This window comes from Loxodonta africana, chromosome 13, assembly GCF_030014295.1.
Source record: "Loxodonta africana isolate mLoxAfr1 chromosome 13, mLoxAfr1.hap2, whole genome shotgun sequence".
Taxonomy (NCBI): Eukaryota; Metazoa; Chordata; class Mammalia; order Proboscidea; family Elephantidae; genus Loxodonta; species Loxodonta africana.
The window spans coordinates 40,429,761-40,445,745 of NC_087354.1; the positions used below are offsets into that span (position 1 = coordinate 40,429,761).

Genomic DNA, 15,985 nt, shown 5'->3' on the forward strand with positions numbered 1-15,985 from the left:
AGCATACACCACAGGTCATTGTAGCTTCAGAGTCTTTCAAGCCCTCTTTTCATCCCCCGGAGGGGGTAGGGGGAGGCTGCATCCTTCTTTCTTTAGTTATGTTCTGAGTCTCCGTCCTCCCCCACCCTTGTGTGCCCATCCTGTGCTTTGCTGGCAAGAGCTCAGGAGTGGGTACTCCCAGGCTGGGGGCCAAGGGAGATCTCGATGCCACACCTGCAGACCAGTTAGAGTTCCCAGGGGGCCCTAGGAGTACTACAGAGATCAGTCCTTCCAGAAGTCCATGGAAGGGGAGGTCGATGTGTAGAAGGGAGGCCAAGAGGTCTTTCTAGAGAACAGTGAGATGTGATCAGGGATGCAGGGGCAGTCAAGGATGGTATCTTAGTCATCCAGTGCTGCTATAACAGAAATACCACAAGTGAATCGCTTTAACAAAGAGAAATTTATTCTCTCACAGTCTAGTAGGCTACAAGTCCAAATCCAGGGTGTCAGCTCCAGGGGAAGGCTTTCTATGTCAGTTCTGGGGGAAGGTCCTTGTCATCAATCTTCCTCTGGACTAAGAGCTTCTCTGCATAGGGACCCCAGGTCCAAAGGATGCTTCTTTCTTGGTGGTCTGAAGTCCCCCTCTCTCTGCTCGATTTCCTTTTCTTTTATCTCTTGTAAGATAAAAGGTGGTGCAGGCCATACCCCAGGGAAACTCCCTTTACATTGGATCAGGGATGTGACTTTAGTAAGGGTGTTACAATCCCACCCTAATTCTCTTTAACATAATCTAATCTTGCCTCATTAACTACAGGCAGAGATTAGGATTTACAACACGTAGGAAAATTATAATCACAAAATGGCGGCCAACCACACAATGCTGGGAATCATGGCCTAACCAAGTTGACACATATGTTGGGGGGACCCAATTCAATCCATGACAGATGGTCACCAAGGATACCCAGTCAACCCAAACCAGGGGAAGTCATGGCAAAGGTCAGAAGGCAGAAGGGACAAGGCCTGCCAGCTCTGCTCAGGACTGGGGCCTTGGGGGCCTCAGGAGAGCATGCTGAGCAGGCTGGAAAGAAACAACTGAGAAGCAGGTGCTGCTCCATTCAACGTCCTTTCTCTGAGACAGTGGCAGGCAGTCAGGGATGAGTTCCAAAACAACACCAGGCATCAATGTCTGCCGGTCGGACTGGCATGGCGCCACTCAGCATCAGGCCAGGGTTCAAGTCCTGGGCCGCAGGCTGAGCAAGGGCCAAGCCTGTGTGCACCAGGGCCCCAGCACCCCTTTTTCACTACCCCTTTTTCATTCAGAGCCTCAACTTCCTCATCTGTGGAAAAGGAACACTGTCTCCCAGCACACACCTCACAGGGTTGTCAAGAGACCAGGTGAATGTTTTGTAAACTGGGAAGCCCCAGCAGAGAAGCACGCGCCCAGTTACGACTGCTATGCTGGTTGCCATTATTTTTCTGGGCCTGTGTTTCTCTCCCCAGCTAGCAACAAGGCAGAGGGAGGCTTCCAGCTAATCCTGACTTGAATCTCAGTTGTGGGCGGGAACTCCCTGTCTGGAGGCGCTAAAGACAGACAAATGACTCCTGGAGGCAGTGGGTAGATCCGTGTGGGTGGGGATCAAGAAAGATGGGTGAAGACAGTGGGGGGAGGATCTTCACCCAAGTTTTTAATTCATGAAAAAGCAAAAGCCTTCCCCTCCCTTCTTTCTTCATTCCTAAAAAGAAAGCTATTTTCTTCCAAACACAGCCTTCTAAGCAGCGCCCTCCCACCCCCAGCCCATGGCCCACTCTTGGCCAGTAATTAGCCCCTAACTAGGACCAGGTGTCTTGCTGACTGAGAAGAACAAGGGACGTATGTGGAATCAATGGCTATACTGCCACTGAGGCCAACTAGGCAAAGCCCCAGACCCAAGCCTCCTGGGGGCCTGGATGGGAGTTTCTAAACCCAAAAAAACAAAAAAAAATTTTTTGTGGTCTGCCCAAATCCCCTCAGAACAGCAGCAACTGACTTCTTATTGAGCAGGCATTTATTGAGCACCCACTGTATGCAGCTGCCTCTGAAGGGGAAAGTTCAAGTTTTGACCCTCGAAGGACTGACTTTCCATCAAAAGAGGTGATGGGTATTCAGGTGTATGCAAACTGTGAAGCACTTTGAGGATGTGAGGTTGACAGAGAAGAAGGAGAAGGAACAAGCATTTGTTGAGTGCCTGCTGTATGCCAGGTCCTGGACTTGGCACTTGAGGTACAACAGGGATGAATCTGTGAAACATTTTATAACATGGAGGAATCCGGAAGGCATTACGCTGAGTGAAATTAGTCAGCTGCAAAAGGACAAATATTGTATAAGACCACTACTAGAAGAACTTGAGAAATAGTTTAAACAGAAAAGAAAATATTCTTTGATGGTCACAAGAGGGGGGAGGGAGAAAGGTATTCACTAATTAGATGGTAAATAAGAACTACTTTAGGTGAAGGAAAAGACAACACACAATACAGGCGAGGTCAGCACAACTGGACTAAACCAAAAGCAAAGAAGTTTCCTGAATAAACTCAATGCTTCGAAGGCCAGTGTAGCAGGGGCGGGAGTTTAGGGACCATGGTTTCAGGAGACATCTAAGTCAATTGACATGATAAAATCTACTAAGAAAACATTCTGCATCCCACTTTGGAGAGCGGTGTCTGGGGTCTTAAACGCTAGCAAGTGGCCACCTAAGATGCACCAATTGGTCTCAACCCACCTGGACCAAAGGAGAATGAAGAACACCAAGGACACAAGGTAATTATAAGCCCAAGAGACAAGAAGGGTCACATAAACCAGAGACTACATCAGCCTGAGACCAGAAGAACTAGATGGTGCCCAGCTACAATCAATGACTGCCCTGACAGGGAACACAACAGAGAACCCCTGAGGGAGCAGTGGAATGCAGAACCCAAATTCTCATAAAAAGACCAGACTTAATGGCCTGACTGAGATTAGAAGGACCCTGGTGGTCATGGCCCCCAGACCTCCTGTTAGCCCAGGACAGGAACCATTCCCAAAGCCAACTCTTCAGACAGCGATTGGACTGGACAATGGGATAGAAAAAGATGCTGGTGAAGAATGAGCTTCTCAGATCAAGTAGACAATTGAGACTATGTTGGCATCTCCTATCTGGAGGGGAGATGAGAGGACAGAGGAGGTTAGAAGCTGGTGGAATGGACACGAAAACAGAGAGTGGAAAGAAGGAGTGGGCGGTCTTATTAGGGGGAGAGCAATTAGGAGTATACAGCAAGGTGTATGTAAATTTTTGTATAAGAGACTGACTGGATTTGTAAACTTTCACTTAAAGCACAATAAAAAAAAAAAAACATTTAATTTTTGCAAACCCAATATTACAAATGAAGAAACTGAGCCACAGAGACATGAAGCAACTTCCTCAAGGTTGGATAGCTAAGTAGGAAATCTGGGATTTGAACCCAGGTCTGTCTGGGTTCAAGACCAGTCCTTATAACCACCACACAGACCTTGTACCATCACACCAGGCTATGGTAGTGATAGCACTGGGCTTGCAATCAAAGATCTGGCTTTACTCATTAGCAGTTGTGTAGACTTGATCCAGTCCCTTAAACTCTTTCAGCCTCAGTTTCTTCATCTGTAATATGGGGCTCAGTTTCATGGCAAACTATAAAGTGCTGTACACATTGTGGACCGGTCATCAGTCAAGGGGAGAGGCTGGAGAGAGGATGTGGGGTGGAGGATGGCCTGGAGCAGGCCAGCGTTAATAGAAGGATTTAGATGGAGGAGGAGGAGGAGAGGGTGAGAGCACTCCAGGGATGTTCTTCCACCCATTCACTGGATAGAGAAACCAAGGCCAAGCAACATGGATGCTGGGCACTGGAAGCTCTGCAATAACACTGCCCTTTCTCCCTCTGTTTAGGACAAGGCTAATGTTGTTGCCTGGATGGGAGCCAAAAGAAGAAATGACCCAGTATGAGAACTGTTAGGTAGGAGCTAAATCCAGGGCCAGATTTCCAGAAGGTAGACTGGGAAGTTGAAACTCCCGAATTTGGAGTCAGGAGGCCAGGGACTCCTGGCCCCAAGTGGCCAGAGACCTACTCTCAACCTGGGGCCTTGCAAGAGCCACAGCCAGCTCTGAGCCTCAGTTTCCTCCTCCGTAAAATGGGAGGTCCTCTCCCACCTTCCAGAGTTATTTTGAGACAAATGCCACCAAGGAGTTGAAAATCCCTCCTGCCCTGTGGAGGAGTCCAGAACATCTCTCTTTGACAAAGAGGGAAACTGAGGACCTGTGGGGCAGCAGAGGTCAGGATCGCAAAGCCCCTGGGCACAGAGCTGTCCTCCCTACTGGTGCCCCTTTGCCTGAATGGAGTCCTGATGAGATCTCAGAACCAAAGCAGCCTACAGCAGCCTGGTGGGGTGGGCAGGCACCTCTCCTTGCTTCCAGGCCTACACGGTCTTCTCACCGAGGAGGCAATAAGGAGAGACGGCAGAAACCCAGCGCCATCTCAGGCCTCCTCCCAGAGGGGTCTCCAGGAGTTCCCAGGTCAGAGCTCAGGGTGTCTGGGCCTATGGTTTTCTCACTCAATTTCCTCTGGGATTTCTGCCCCAAATCTCCAGAGTGGGACCTGGGTCTGCGCAAGACGTAGGGGTCCTTTCCCCACTGCCTCGGGAGGTGCAGCCCAGCACGCGCCCTTTAAGAAGGTGGGAGGGGGCAGTGGAGGGGGGACGACGGTGGGGGGCGGCCTGAAACCCGAGCGCATGGGTCGGTGTCCGCCCCGCCCCCGGAGCTAAGTACGGCAGGACTCCCGGGAGCCCCAGCCCGCGCCCGCCGCGCCGCGCCCTCTCAACTCGCCACTTTGGTGTCCAGACTCGGCTCTGCTCCGCTCCTCGCAAGATCTGCCGCCCAGCCCGCCGCCGCGATGCGCTCCGGCCCGCGGCCCCCGCCTCCAGCCCCTGCCCTGGCCCTGGCTGTGGCCTTAGCTGTGCTGGTGGACCCTGCATCCACAGGTGAGTGAGGGGCCTGAGACCCCCCGACGCAGCCTGGCAGGAGCTGTGGGGCGTTCCTAAGGTAGAGAGAAGGGATGAGAGGCGCCCGACCGGAGACGAGGGGCAGTGCTTCTCCCACCCCAGGTTGGGGTCTCTGAGAGTTCGACCCCGGCGTGGAAGCGGGACCCCACCGAAGGTGTTCGATCCCGCTTTTTCCGGACTCTGATTATCCGAGGTTGTCCAGCTCGCGTGGACAGGGACGCCCGGGTCGGACTGCCTAGGGCGTGGCTCTGTGCGCGCGGATTGTCCGTGACATCCAGCGGAGCCGCCCCAAAGCCTTCGAGGCTCCGTGCACTCCGTGCATCCGTTGGCGCCCAGTGACAGCGAAGAGCAAGTTCCCCAGCCTCGAATGCCTCATGCCAAGCCCGGGAGGTGAGGCAGGGCGGGAAGTGGGGAGGGGTCCCCCATACCCACACCTCAGCCTCCACCTCTTCCAGCCTTTCCCCTGCCCTGCTCCCGCATTCCTTGTTCCCAGGTGTCTGATGTCTGGCTGGCCCGCCTCTGCTGCTGCCTTCCTCCTGCCCTCTCCCCCTCCTGTCTTCCTCTCCCTCCTCTATCCTTCCTGATTGGTGACAGACGGGACCACCCACCCTTCAGCATGTGGAGCCAGGGCTAGTGCCCCAGCAGGGGCTTGTCCTTCAGACAGCCCTTGGCAATCCCCTGCCTCCCCTCCCTGCCCTGGCATTGATGCCTCACCCCAGCGGAGACTGAAGGAAAGGGTGCCTTCTGAGGGACACTAGCTACGATGTATCCCCTCTCTGTCACAGTGCCAGAAAGCATTCTTCCTTTAGTTAAGGCATGGTCTAGTTATGCCATAAGAACCTTGGCCTCAGGGCCCGTCAGTCATTACTACCCAGTATGAATCAGTGCTTCAGCCTACATCTTTTGGGACCATTCCCAAGAGCAACGTTCAGCAGAGGAAGGGCCTGAGTCTCCCTACCAGGGGCCCGGGCCACACCCTTCTCCCCATCAGATGGAGAAGCCAGTTCTAATGGAGGGCATCACGAAGTACCCGGAAGGGAAATGAGTCAGGCGAGGACCCCCACCCCCAACCAGTGTGAGTCAGGGCTGGATCCCCAGGCTCCCAAATTCTGTCCCCAGGGACCCCACCCACAGTAGCTCAAAAGCTGAGTAACAGGCCGGGCTTTAGAGAAGTGGGGAGGGTGCATCTAGGGTGACTGGGGAGGTCAGCTCATCCAGCCCCCAGTTCCCAGCCTCAGAAGATCCGGCACCCCCACCTCCTTGGGCTTCTACTGAGAGCTACTCTCAAATACCTTATCAGCACCAACAAGGTGCAGGCATTGTGCTAGGCAATGAGGGGTGCACAGAAACGGACAGGCTGAATGTGGACTCATTCAGGAGGCAGAAGAGCAAATTAAAACTCAAAAGCAATTCCTGGTGGGGTCTGCAAAGATCCAGATCAAGAGTATAGAGGGGAGACATTCAGGGAGAAGCTGCGGCAGGGTGGCTCGGAGCTGGGGTTGGCCCTTGAACCAACCTGTGGGGGGTGCGGAGGGGGCATTGCTCCAGGTAGGTGCAGGGGCAGATTAACCAGTAAGCACGGTACGCACCAGCTTATAGTAAGAAGGTATGCATCAGCTTAATTGTGTTTACTTAGCAATCTGTAGTGCACAATTTCACATGGGTTTCACCACATTTGGAAAAAAAACAACAGTGAAATTGTGTACTACAGATTAGTAAGTATGCACAATTAAGCCCGTGTGTACCTTGCTTATTGGGTAATCTGTCCCTGGGTGGCATACCCTGAACAAAGACAAGGAGGTGGGTGTAAGCAGAGGGGTGTTGAGATAGGAAGGCTAGCAGCCTGGCTGGATGGAGTATTTTGACCCCAAGGCCAGGAGAGCCATTGGGCTGGAACACAAAAACCTTAAATGGCAGAATGAATCCCAGAGCCTATGCTCTGTTGGCAGTGAGGGGCCAACAAAGGTTTTAGGGCAGGGAAGCGGTATGGTGCCATTGCAGTGTTAGAGCATTAGGCTGATTCCTGCCTTTAGGAGGGATTTGGAAACGGGGAGGGGGTGAAGGACAGCTGGTATCCTCACCCCCTCCCAGGCAGAGCTCCCCTCCAACAACCCATTTCCATCCCTGTGCGTAACCTAGCTCCCTGCCCAGGTCTCTGCAATAGGGGCAGCCCCCACCTGAGAAAGACATCACCCCCGCCCCTCCCGGCTGCCCTCGGGGCCTCTGCCCAGGAGTGGAATGATTTCCTGCTCTCATTAGCATTCCAGAGCATCCAGGTCATGGTGCCTGGTAGTCCAGAGCCGTTGTAGGCCATCAGGGCCAACCTTCCTATTGTACAGACAGGGAAACTAAGGTCCCAGAGAAGAAACAAAGTGCTCTAACCCCGACAGAGAATCCCAGCTGTCCTGCAAGAGCCCCCAGCCCTGCTCTGAGACAGCTCTCAGCCTGCTCGGAGGGCTAGACTTAGGCCACTGTGGCAATATGGGTGATTAAGTGGGGCGTCCTGTCTGAGCCCCTATGGGAGGGCCTTCAGCAGAGAGACAACCTCTGGAGGAGACTAGGTTTGAGCTGATCCTTAGTAGATAGGCAGAAAAGATATTCCAGGCATGGTGAATAGAGTGAGCAAAAACTGGGAGGTCAGAGTGGGCACGGAGCATGCAGAGACAGTGGCTCCTGCACTTCTTCTCTTGCCTGGTGTCACTGACTTTGAAAGGCAAGGTGGTGAGGGGCACTGAACTGATGGGGGTGTCTTAGAGAACAGGGCGGCAGGGTCATCAGGTATAAGGAATTGAACCGGGGTTGATTCTGCTGCCCCAGAGGATGGTTTGGGGGTACCTATGATACTGGGTCTGGGTTTTTTATGGTACTGGGGACAAACTGAGCCATATGTGTGTATGTGCGTGCATGGCGTGTTTTTCCTCAGGCCTCTGGGGCAGGACAGGGGCCGAGGCCCTTGACCCAGCCCACCCAGACTCTGGAAAAGCTGTTCCAGAACCAAGTATAACTGAGCCCCCCTCCCCAAGTCTGCCCACCCAGGCAGGACAAGAAGGGTCTTCAGTGCTGCCCCCCTGGGGGGTCGCGCCAGGTGGGCCAGGCGGCTGGCAAGGGTGGAGGGTGGGGAGTGGGGCGCATGTGGAGCTCCCAAAGGAAATGTATAGGCTCCGTCTGGGAACTGGGCCTGCTGCCCAGGAGGGGGCAGGCAGGGGAGGGGGACTTGGAAATAGCCCTGACGTAGTTGCCCACTCTCTCACACACAGATGTGCGCCCTGCACAAGTACGAACAGAGTACTCAAAGGGTACGCACAGCCATTCTCACAGACTGAACAAGGTAGCTGGGACCTGAAGCTGCCTTGCCCCCTTCCTGTCCAACTCCCCTGAGCTGGGTGGTTCCTGGAGGGAAGGCTAGGGCAGGATGGGGGTGAGTTGCTGTGTTCTGCTGTGGCTCCTATTCAATGCCTGGAGCAAGTGGGGGTGGGAGGCTGGGTCTGGTGGCACTTGTATTTGTTCCCTCCCTGGTCCCTCTGCCCCTTCACAACCCCTCCCCCAATTCCTGGCCCCATCCAGCTCCCCTCTTGCCTCCAACATGCCCCCTGCCCCAGCATATGGCCAATTCTGTAGAGCCTTCTAGAGTTAGGGCTCTTCCTCTAGGCGCAGGCTTAGAGTGAGTTTCAAAATGACAGTTGTTGTTAGTTACTGTCTTAGTCACCTAATGCTGCTATAACAGAAATACCACAAGCGCAGCCTTTAACTAACAGAAGTTTATCCTGTCACCACTTAGGAGGCTGGAAGTCTGAATTCAGGGTGTTGGCTCTGAAGGAAGGGCTTTTTCTGTCGGCTCTGAAGGAAGGTCTTTGTCATCAATCTTCCCCTGGTCTAGGAGTCTCAAATGTAGGGACCCCAGGTCCAAATGACCCGCTTTGTCCAAATGACCCGCTTTGCTCCCAGTGCTTCTTTCTTGACGGTATGAGATTCCCCCGTCTCTGCTCCATTCCCTTTTATTTCTTGCAAGGTAAAAGGTGATCTTGCAGGGCATCCCCCAGGGAAACTCCCTTTATATTGGATCAGGGATGTGACCTTAGTAAGGGTGTTACAATCCCACCCTAATCCTCTAATCTTGCCTCATTAACCACAGGCAGAGATTAGGATTTATAACACGAAAATTACAATCGCAAAATGGAGGACAACCACACAATACTGGGACTCATGGCCTAACCAAGTTGACACATATTTTGGGGGGACACAATTCAATCCATGACACCATCTAAATCAATTCTGACTCACGGTGACCTAATGTCTGCAGAGTAAGAACTGCTCCATAGGGTTTTCAAGGCTGTGACCTCTCTGAAGTAGATTGCCTATCTTGCTAGGCGCCTCTGGGTGGGTTCGAACCACCAACCTTTTGGCTGGTAGTAGAGTGCTTAACCATTTGAACCATGCAGGGACTCCTTAAATTACTATTAAAGCCTTGAAATTGCACGTGGTCCTCTCTGGGGAGGGGTTCCTGGCTCTCTCAGCTTCTCTCAAGTGCGACAGGATGGAGCTGTATTATAACTGAACTCCAGCTGCCCCCACAAGAGCCACCCCAGGGTGGGCACTACTCAGGTTGTCCTGTAGCCTCACAGCATCCCTGCAAATCAGGAAACATCCTCATCTACAGATGAAGAAACTGAGACTCAGAAAACCAGGGACTTGCTTTTGGGTTCACAGGCCATGGTTTTGTCACTCACCCAACAACAGCCGGCTTTCCTAGATCACACCCGTGGGAGCCACCCACCAGTGAGGCTTCTTCCCCCCAGCAAGACAGAGACCAGTCTGCAGGCTCCTTGGCTCCCTGAGGACTCCAGATCTGTCCTGACTCCCCATGCCTGCCCCACAGCAAGTGCCACCTCGCCTCCCCCAGCCCTCCCCACTTTTTCGCAGCATAAGCAGATCCCCTCTTCAAGAAGGCCCCCACCCCTCCTCAGACAGCTGGGAGGAAAAGGAAGCCACGTTTGTCTCCGATGTAGGGTGGTGGCTGAGCGGGCTGCTGGTGGGGAGGGTGGCTCATTGGCTTGATTCACCCACTTTCCGAAGGTGGCATAGGTGGGCCCATCCAGGGACAGTGCCTGTCCTGTTGACTATTCCTTCCTCCTGCTCAGCGCCTGCCCACACCCCAGCCGGCTTCACAACCTGTGGAGGAGCCGGCTCTGCCAACTCTGGTGTATATTAGCCGAGTCTCCAGCCTCTGTTCCAGCTTAACCATTTCAACCTGTGTCTCTCATTGCTTAACAGCTGTGGTGCATCAGCCAGGCTGCCTTCTCACTGAACCTTCCTGTAGACTCCCCACCTTAGACCAGCCTCCCATGGTTCAAAGGGAGACTGGTAGCCACTCATACAGAATCACACAGAGAATCCTCAGCAGAATGGGGGCCAGGCCTCCCTGCCCTTTGTCCTTGTACCCCGGTTTGGGTCATGGCCTCGCCCACAGGACTAGCCACTCCCCCAGGCCAGACATCCCATCCGCTTTCTCAGGAGTCTCTACCACCCAGCTGAGCACAGGGCTAGGCCCGGAGACCGAGCCAGCATCACCGAGCCAACCAGGGGCTTTCAGACTGTGCCCTGGGGTGCCCAGGGCTTTACACAGCTTTACACCTGGAGGCAGCTGAGATTAGAATAGGGGATGCCTACCCCACCCCAATTCATTGGGATTTTGTGTAAGATGTGGTTTTGATGAAAGGGTTCTGTTGCTTAAAAAACAAAAACTTTTGAAAACCAGGGAATTACTTTGAGTTGAAATAAATTGAGAACAGGGGAGATACAAGGATGAACTTACTGGCTTTCAGAGAATCCAAATCAAGATTGATGTCAAGGGCCCTGGAAAATGTCCTTCCCTGGACAAGGTCTGGGAGCCTGAGGGCAGGAGCAGAGCACAAGCCGGCTTCCTAATGGCCAGGCCTGGGGGCTCTATAGTCATTCCAGCCCCAGCACCCCACCTTGCCCCTCCTGGTACCAGATGGGACATTCCTGAGCATCCAGGTGGGCAAGAGCCTCATGATGCCCCCACCTGCAGGCCCAAAGGCACCTTTACTGTGCTATGCCTTTCTCTCCCCCCGGCACATCACCCTGGGCCACAAGCTGGCCATCAGGTAATCTCTAACCCTTGGCACTCTTCCACGTTTGCCTAGGCTGTTCCAGGTAACTAGCCTTCCTTCTTTCTCCCCATCCTTCAAGGTTCAGCTCCAGCATCACCTCCCTGGAGCCTCTCCCAACCACCTGGGTCTGCCTCTCTCCTGAGACCTGCCTTCATCCCCGTGAGATTACAGGCCTTTCTTCCCCCGGCCTCTGTCCCCTGGTTCATGACCTTCATCATACTGACACTTAGTAGGTGTGCACACATGTACATACACACAGACACAGTGTTGCTCAGCAGCCTGGCTGTGGCCTGGCAAGAGGGGCATCCAACTCCTGAGCCAGCAGTTCTGGGGAAAACCCCTTACTCAAAACTTAGCCTGGCACCACCAACACAGCAGCGCCTCTGCCTGATCTCTGGAGAGATAGAGGGGGCTGGGGAGAGGAGACCAATTTCCGTTCCCACCTAAGAGTAACCCCTTCCCCTGTCCCGGAGGCCCAAGGGGACAGCTATAAATATCAGTAGGCCCAGGATTCTAATTCCCACGACACTGGCCTCTCCCCACCCCCTTCCCTTGTGCACAACGGCTGCCGACTCTCCTGCAGCTGGAGGCTGGCCAGGGAGGCAGGCGTCAGCCTAGACACACACACACACACACACACACACACACACACACACATACACGCACTTCCCGCCTTCCTCAGGAAAGGAACAAATCACCCTTTTTGGGTGTCTCAGAGCAGCTAAGAGTAAGCTCCCCTCCCGCCCTTCAATCCTGACTCAGACCCCACCTCTCCCATCTCTGAGTCCTCATCTCATAGATGGGGGAGCAGGGAGGCCGGAAGTGTAGTGGTTAGGGACGTGGCGTTAGAGAGCCTGGGATTCAATTCCAGCCCCACCACTCACCAGCTGTGTGACCTTGGGCAAGTGACTTGGCCCTCCTGAGCCTCAGTTTCCTCGGCTCTAAAACCCCGCTGGCATTCAGTCAATTCCAACTTATAGCGACCCTATAAGACAGAGTAGAGCTGCCCTCCGTCGGGTTTCCAAGGCTGTAATCTTTACTGAAGCAGATTGCCACATCTTTTTCCCGAGGAGTGGCTGGTGAGTTTGAACTGCCAATGTTTAGGTTAGCAGCCAAGTGCTTTAACCACTGTGCTACCAGGGCTCCTTTCCTCCCCTCTAAATTCAGGATAACTAGTACTATCTCCTGGAAACCCTGGTGGCGTAGTAGTTAAGAGCTCGGCTGCTAACCAAATGGTCTGACAGTTCAAATCTACCAGCTACTCTTTGGAAAACCTATGTGGCAGTTCTACTCTGTCCTATAGGGTTGCTATGAGTCAGAATCCACTGGACAGCAATGGGTTTTTTTTTTTTTTGGTCGTATCTCCTATGTGTGTTGAGGATTAAACAAGATACTATAAAGCCCTCTGCTTGCAATAAATGCTCCGTCAGTGCTTGTCCCTGAGGCTGCTGCTATGCTATTATTGCCATCCTCTTCCTGTGGCCTGGGCAGGGCCAGCAGCATGGGACTCCCTGCACAGGAATGTTCAAGAAAGTTTCCAAGGCAGGGAATTGGGCAAGGTGGCCCTGTGAGAGGGTCCGTGTGGGAAAAAGTGATGTGGACAAGGTGTTGGCCGACCCACTACGTGGAGACCAACCAAACCAAACCCACGGCCATCGAGTTGATTCTGACCCATATCGACCTTGTCAGACATAGTAGAACTGCCCCATAAGGTTTCCAAGGCTGTAAATCTTTACGGAAGCAGACTGCTACATCTTTCTCCTGCAGAGAGGCTGGTGGGTTCGAACTGCTGACCTTTCAGTTACCAGCCGACCACTTCAACCTCTGTGCCACCAATGCTCCTTACTATGTGGAGAAGGGGGTCTGTTTCCCCAAAGCCAAAAAGCCCCTCAGCTGGAGATCATTGAGCCTGGTGCACAGCAGGACTCAATAAATATGTGTTGAACGAATGAACAAGTGAAACTCGACCCTATCCTAAAAGCAGGTGGGTGGGAGGAAGAGAATACACAGACCCCCAGACCTTTTATGAGAAGTGGGAGACTAGAAGCCTGTCTTTCCCCAGCCCAACTTTACTGCCCACAGGCTGCCTTCTCTACCAACCCCTCAGGGGCCCTTCTCTGGAGGTAGGGCTAGAGGCCAGGACCCAGTGATATGAGATGACTCAACTGCCTGAGCTACCATGGGGCTGTATCATGAGGAGCAGAAATCCAGACTGAGGGAGATGAGGGACTCTCTCTGCCCTGGGCTACTGGACCCATCAGGCATGTTGGTGATGTCTGAGATTCACCTATGTGTGAGAGCAGGGTTGGGGAGGTGAGCGGAGCTGAGTCTGAGGAGGAGGCTGCAGAGGGGCCAAGCAACCTGCGATAGTGCCACCTGGAGGGACAATGCCACCTGAAGGGATGCTCTGAAGTAAGAGACTGACCAGAGTCTGGGTCCCCAGGCCTAGACCCCAGTGTATGGGTACCCTCTGCCTTCGCCCCTGTAGTCTCAACAGACTACTGGGCAGGGTCTGGCTGGCACTCCGGATATGCACGAATAGAACTCAGGTGACTGTCCCTGTCTGGGGCGAAATCTCCCAGCATCTGGGACCCAAGCGTTTCCGGCCTTCCGTCTGGAGTCCAGCTGAGCCCCTCCAGGGATGGTATTTAAATGGGGTCCTATCCCTCCAAATGTTGACAGCCCCGAGGCAAGGGAGATGTTGTAGGGCCCTGAGCCAGCTGTGTAACAGCAGCCTTGGGGGGCACCTGACCCTGCTGTGTGGCCTTGGGCAAACCGTTGTCCCTCTCTGGGCCTCTGGGTAAGATCTTCAATCTCCGAGGTTCTAAAATTCTAAGCCCAAACCTCTTGGAGACAGGACAGGGGAGCTCTGCCTCTATCCAGAGAGCCAGTGGCTTGTCCTGGGCTACACAGCAAGGCAGGCTGGTCCTGGAGTGGGGTTGACAGGCAGCCCAGCCTGCTGGGGCTCCCTGGCACTGAAAAACCGCTTCCCTAAGTTGGCACAGAGCCCACAGCTCTCCCTGGATGAGAGTGACAACTCCTCTCCACCCCCGGTTCCCGTCTTCCACCCCCTGGCCCCAGCCCCGCCCTGCCAAAAATAAACCCAGACCACCCCATTTCGTACCAGCCAGACCCACCCAGCCCCCTCAGTGCCAGTTGAGTCACCACTTGGAGCTGCTCCTTTTTTTAACCGTCTGAGTCACCAGTTGTGGCTATGGCTCCATGACACATGCCCCAGGCTGGAAGATCTGCTGGCCCACGGCTCTGCAGCCACCCCACTGCCCCAAAAGACAAGACCAAAGGAAGGGTCTGAATAGAACTGGTCAAAGGTGTGAGCCCAGGCTGCAGCCTCAGCTTGTAACCCCTTCAGACCTGGGAGGCTTCACCCATAACAAGCCAGAAACCAGACCTGACCCAAGGGTCCTGGACCTGTCCCCTCCACCCAGGACAGTCCTTCAGGGATCTTGGTGATGTATCCCATCTGCATCGGCCCTGCCCCCACAGTGTTCCATTGCCTCCAAGTAGACCTGGGCCCTCCGCCCTGAGATTGCCAGGATCAGAGAGGGTCTCCAGGCCCTGGGCCTGTCGAGGTACGTGAGCAAGGCCTGGCCTTCTGGAGTGAAGGCTACAGAGGTGTCTAATTCCTGCCCCTCCTCACCTGGAGCCAACTCAGACTCTGACCACTGTAACCAGAGCACCATGAAGACTTCCTATGGAACAGAAACCCCCACTTCAAATCCTCCCTTCCTCCCTCCATCTACCCCTTCACTCCAACTGTCAACTGGCTGCAGTTCTCTCTTCCCCCATCGCTGTCTCTCTCTCTCTCTCCGTCCCTGTCTCCCCATCCCTGTCTCTATCTCCCTCATCCCTGTCTCTCTATCTCCATTCCTCTCTCCCCCATCCCTGTCTCTCTACCTCCACCCCTGTTTCCCTCGTCCCTGTCTCTCCGTCTCTATCTCCTTCATCCCTGTCTTTGCATCTCTGTCTTCCTTGTCCCTGTCTCTCCGGCCCTGTCTCTGCATAACTGTCTCCCCCATCCCTGTCTCTCCGTCTCTATCTCCCTCATCCCTGTCTCTCCGCCCCTGTCTCCCCCATCCCTGCCTCTCCATCCTTGTCTCTCCATCCCTGTCTCCCATCCCTGTCTCCCATCCCTGTCTCCCCATTCCTGTCTCCCCCATCCCTGTCTCTCCGTCCCTGTCTCCCACATCCCTGTCTCTCAGTCTCTATCTCCCCCATCCCTGTCTCTCTGTCCCTGTCCCCCTCACCCCTGTCTCTCCGTCCCTGTCTCCCCCATCCCTGTCTCCCCCATCCCTGGCTCTCTGTCCCTGTCTCCCCCATCCTTGTCTCTCTGCCCCTGTCTCCCCCATCCATGTCTCCCTCAACTCTGTCTCCCACATCCCTATCTCTCTGTCCCTGTCTCCCCCATCTTTCTGGCCTTGCTCTTTTCTCTTCCCCTCAGTCCTTTACGGTCCAAGGCGTTTCCTCCACAGCTGGGACCCCACCCTTACCCTGGGTCCTTCTCTGCCTTCTCAGTAGACATAGCAGGCTCTCACCTCCACTGGTTCCCATAAGGGACTCTGGGCCCCAAGAGACCAATCCTGGGAGAAATTTTTCCATCCCCTTTACCCAAGTCGTTCCCCCCCTCCACCCAACCGCCCCGCCAAAGCAGGCTACATCCTGTCCCAGGGAATGTCAAGATCCCACAGGCACTTCCTTGGGGGCTGAGAGAAGTTGGGGGTGGGGGGAGGCCTGGGAATGGCCCCGCCCCAGCCCCCACTGGAGCAGAGCAGGGGCCTGCACAGCCTCAGACCCCATCCATCTCCTGTCTGTG

General features: G+C 54.2%; 1 protein-coding gene across 1 annotated transcript in view; it reads left to right on the forward strand.

Annotated features, from left to right (window-relative positions):
* The first annotated feature begins 4,833 nt into the window (after positions 1–4,833).
* CSPG4 (chondroitin sulfate proteoglycan 4) overlaps positions 4,834–15,985 on the forward strand; it is a 42,658-nt gene continuing 31,506 nt past the window's right edge. The window contains exon 1 of the mRNA XM_010593766.3: positions 4,834–5,002. Coding sequence (XP_010592068.2) covers positions 4,915–5,002 — 88 coding nt within the window. The 5' untranslated portion in view covers positions 4,834–4,914. The remainder of the gene's footprint in view (positions 5,003–15,985) is intronic.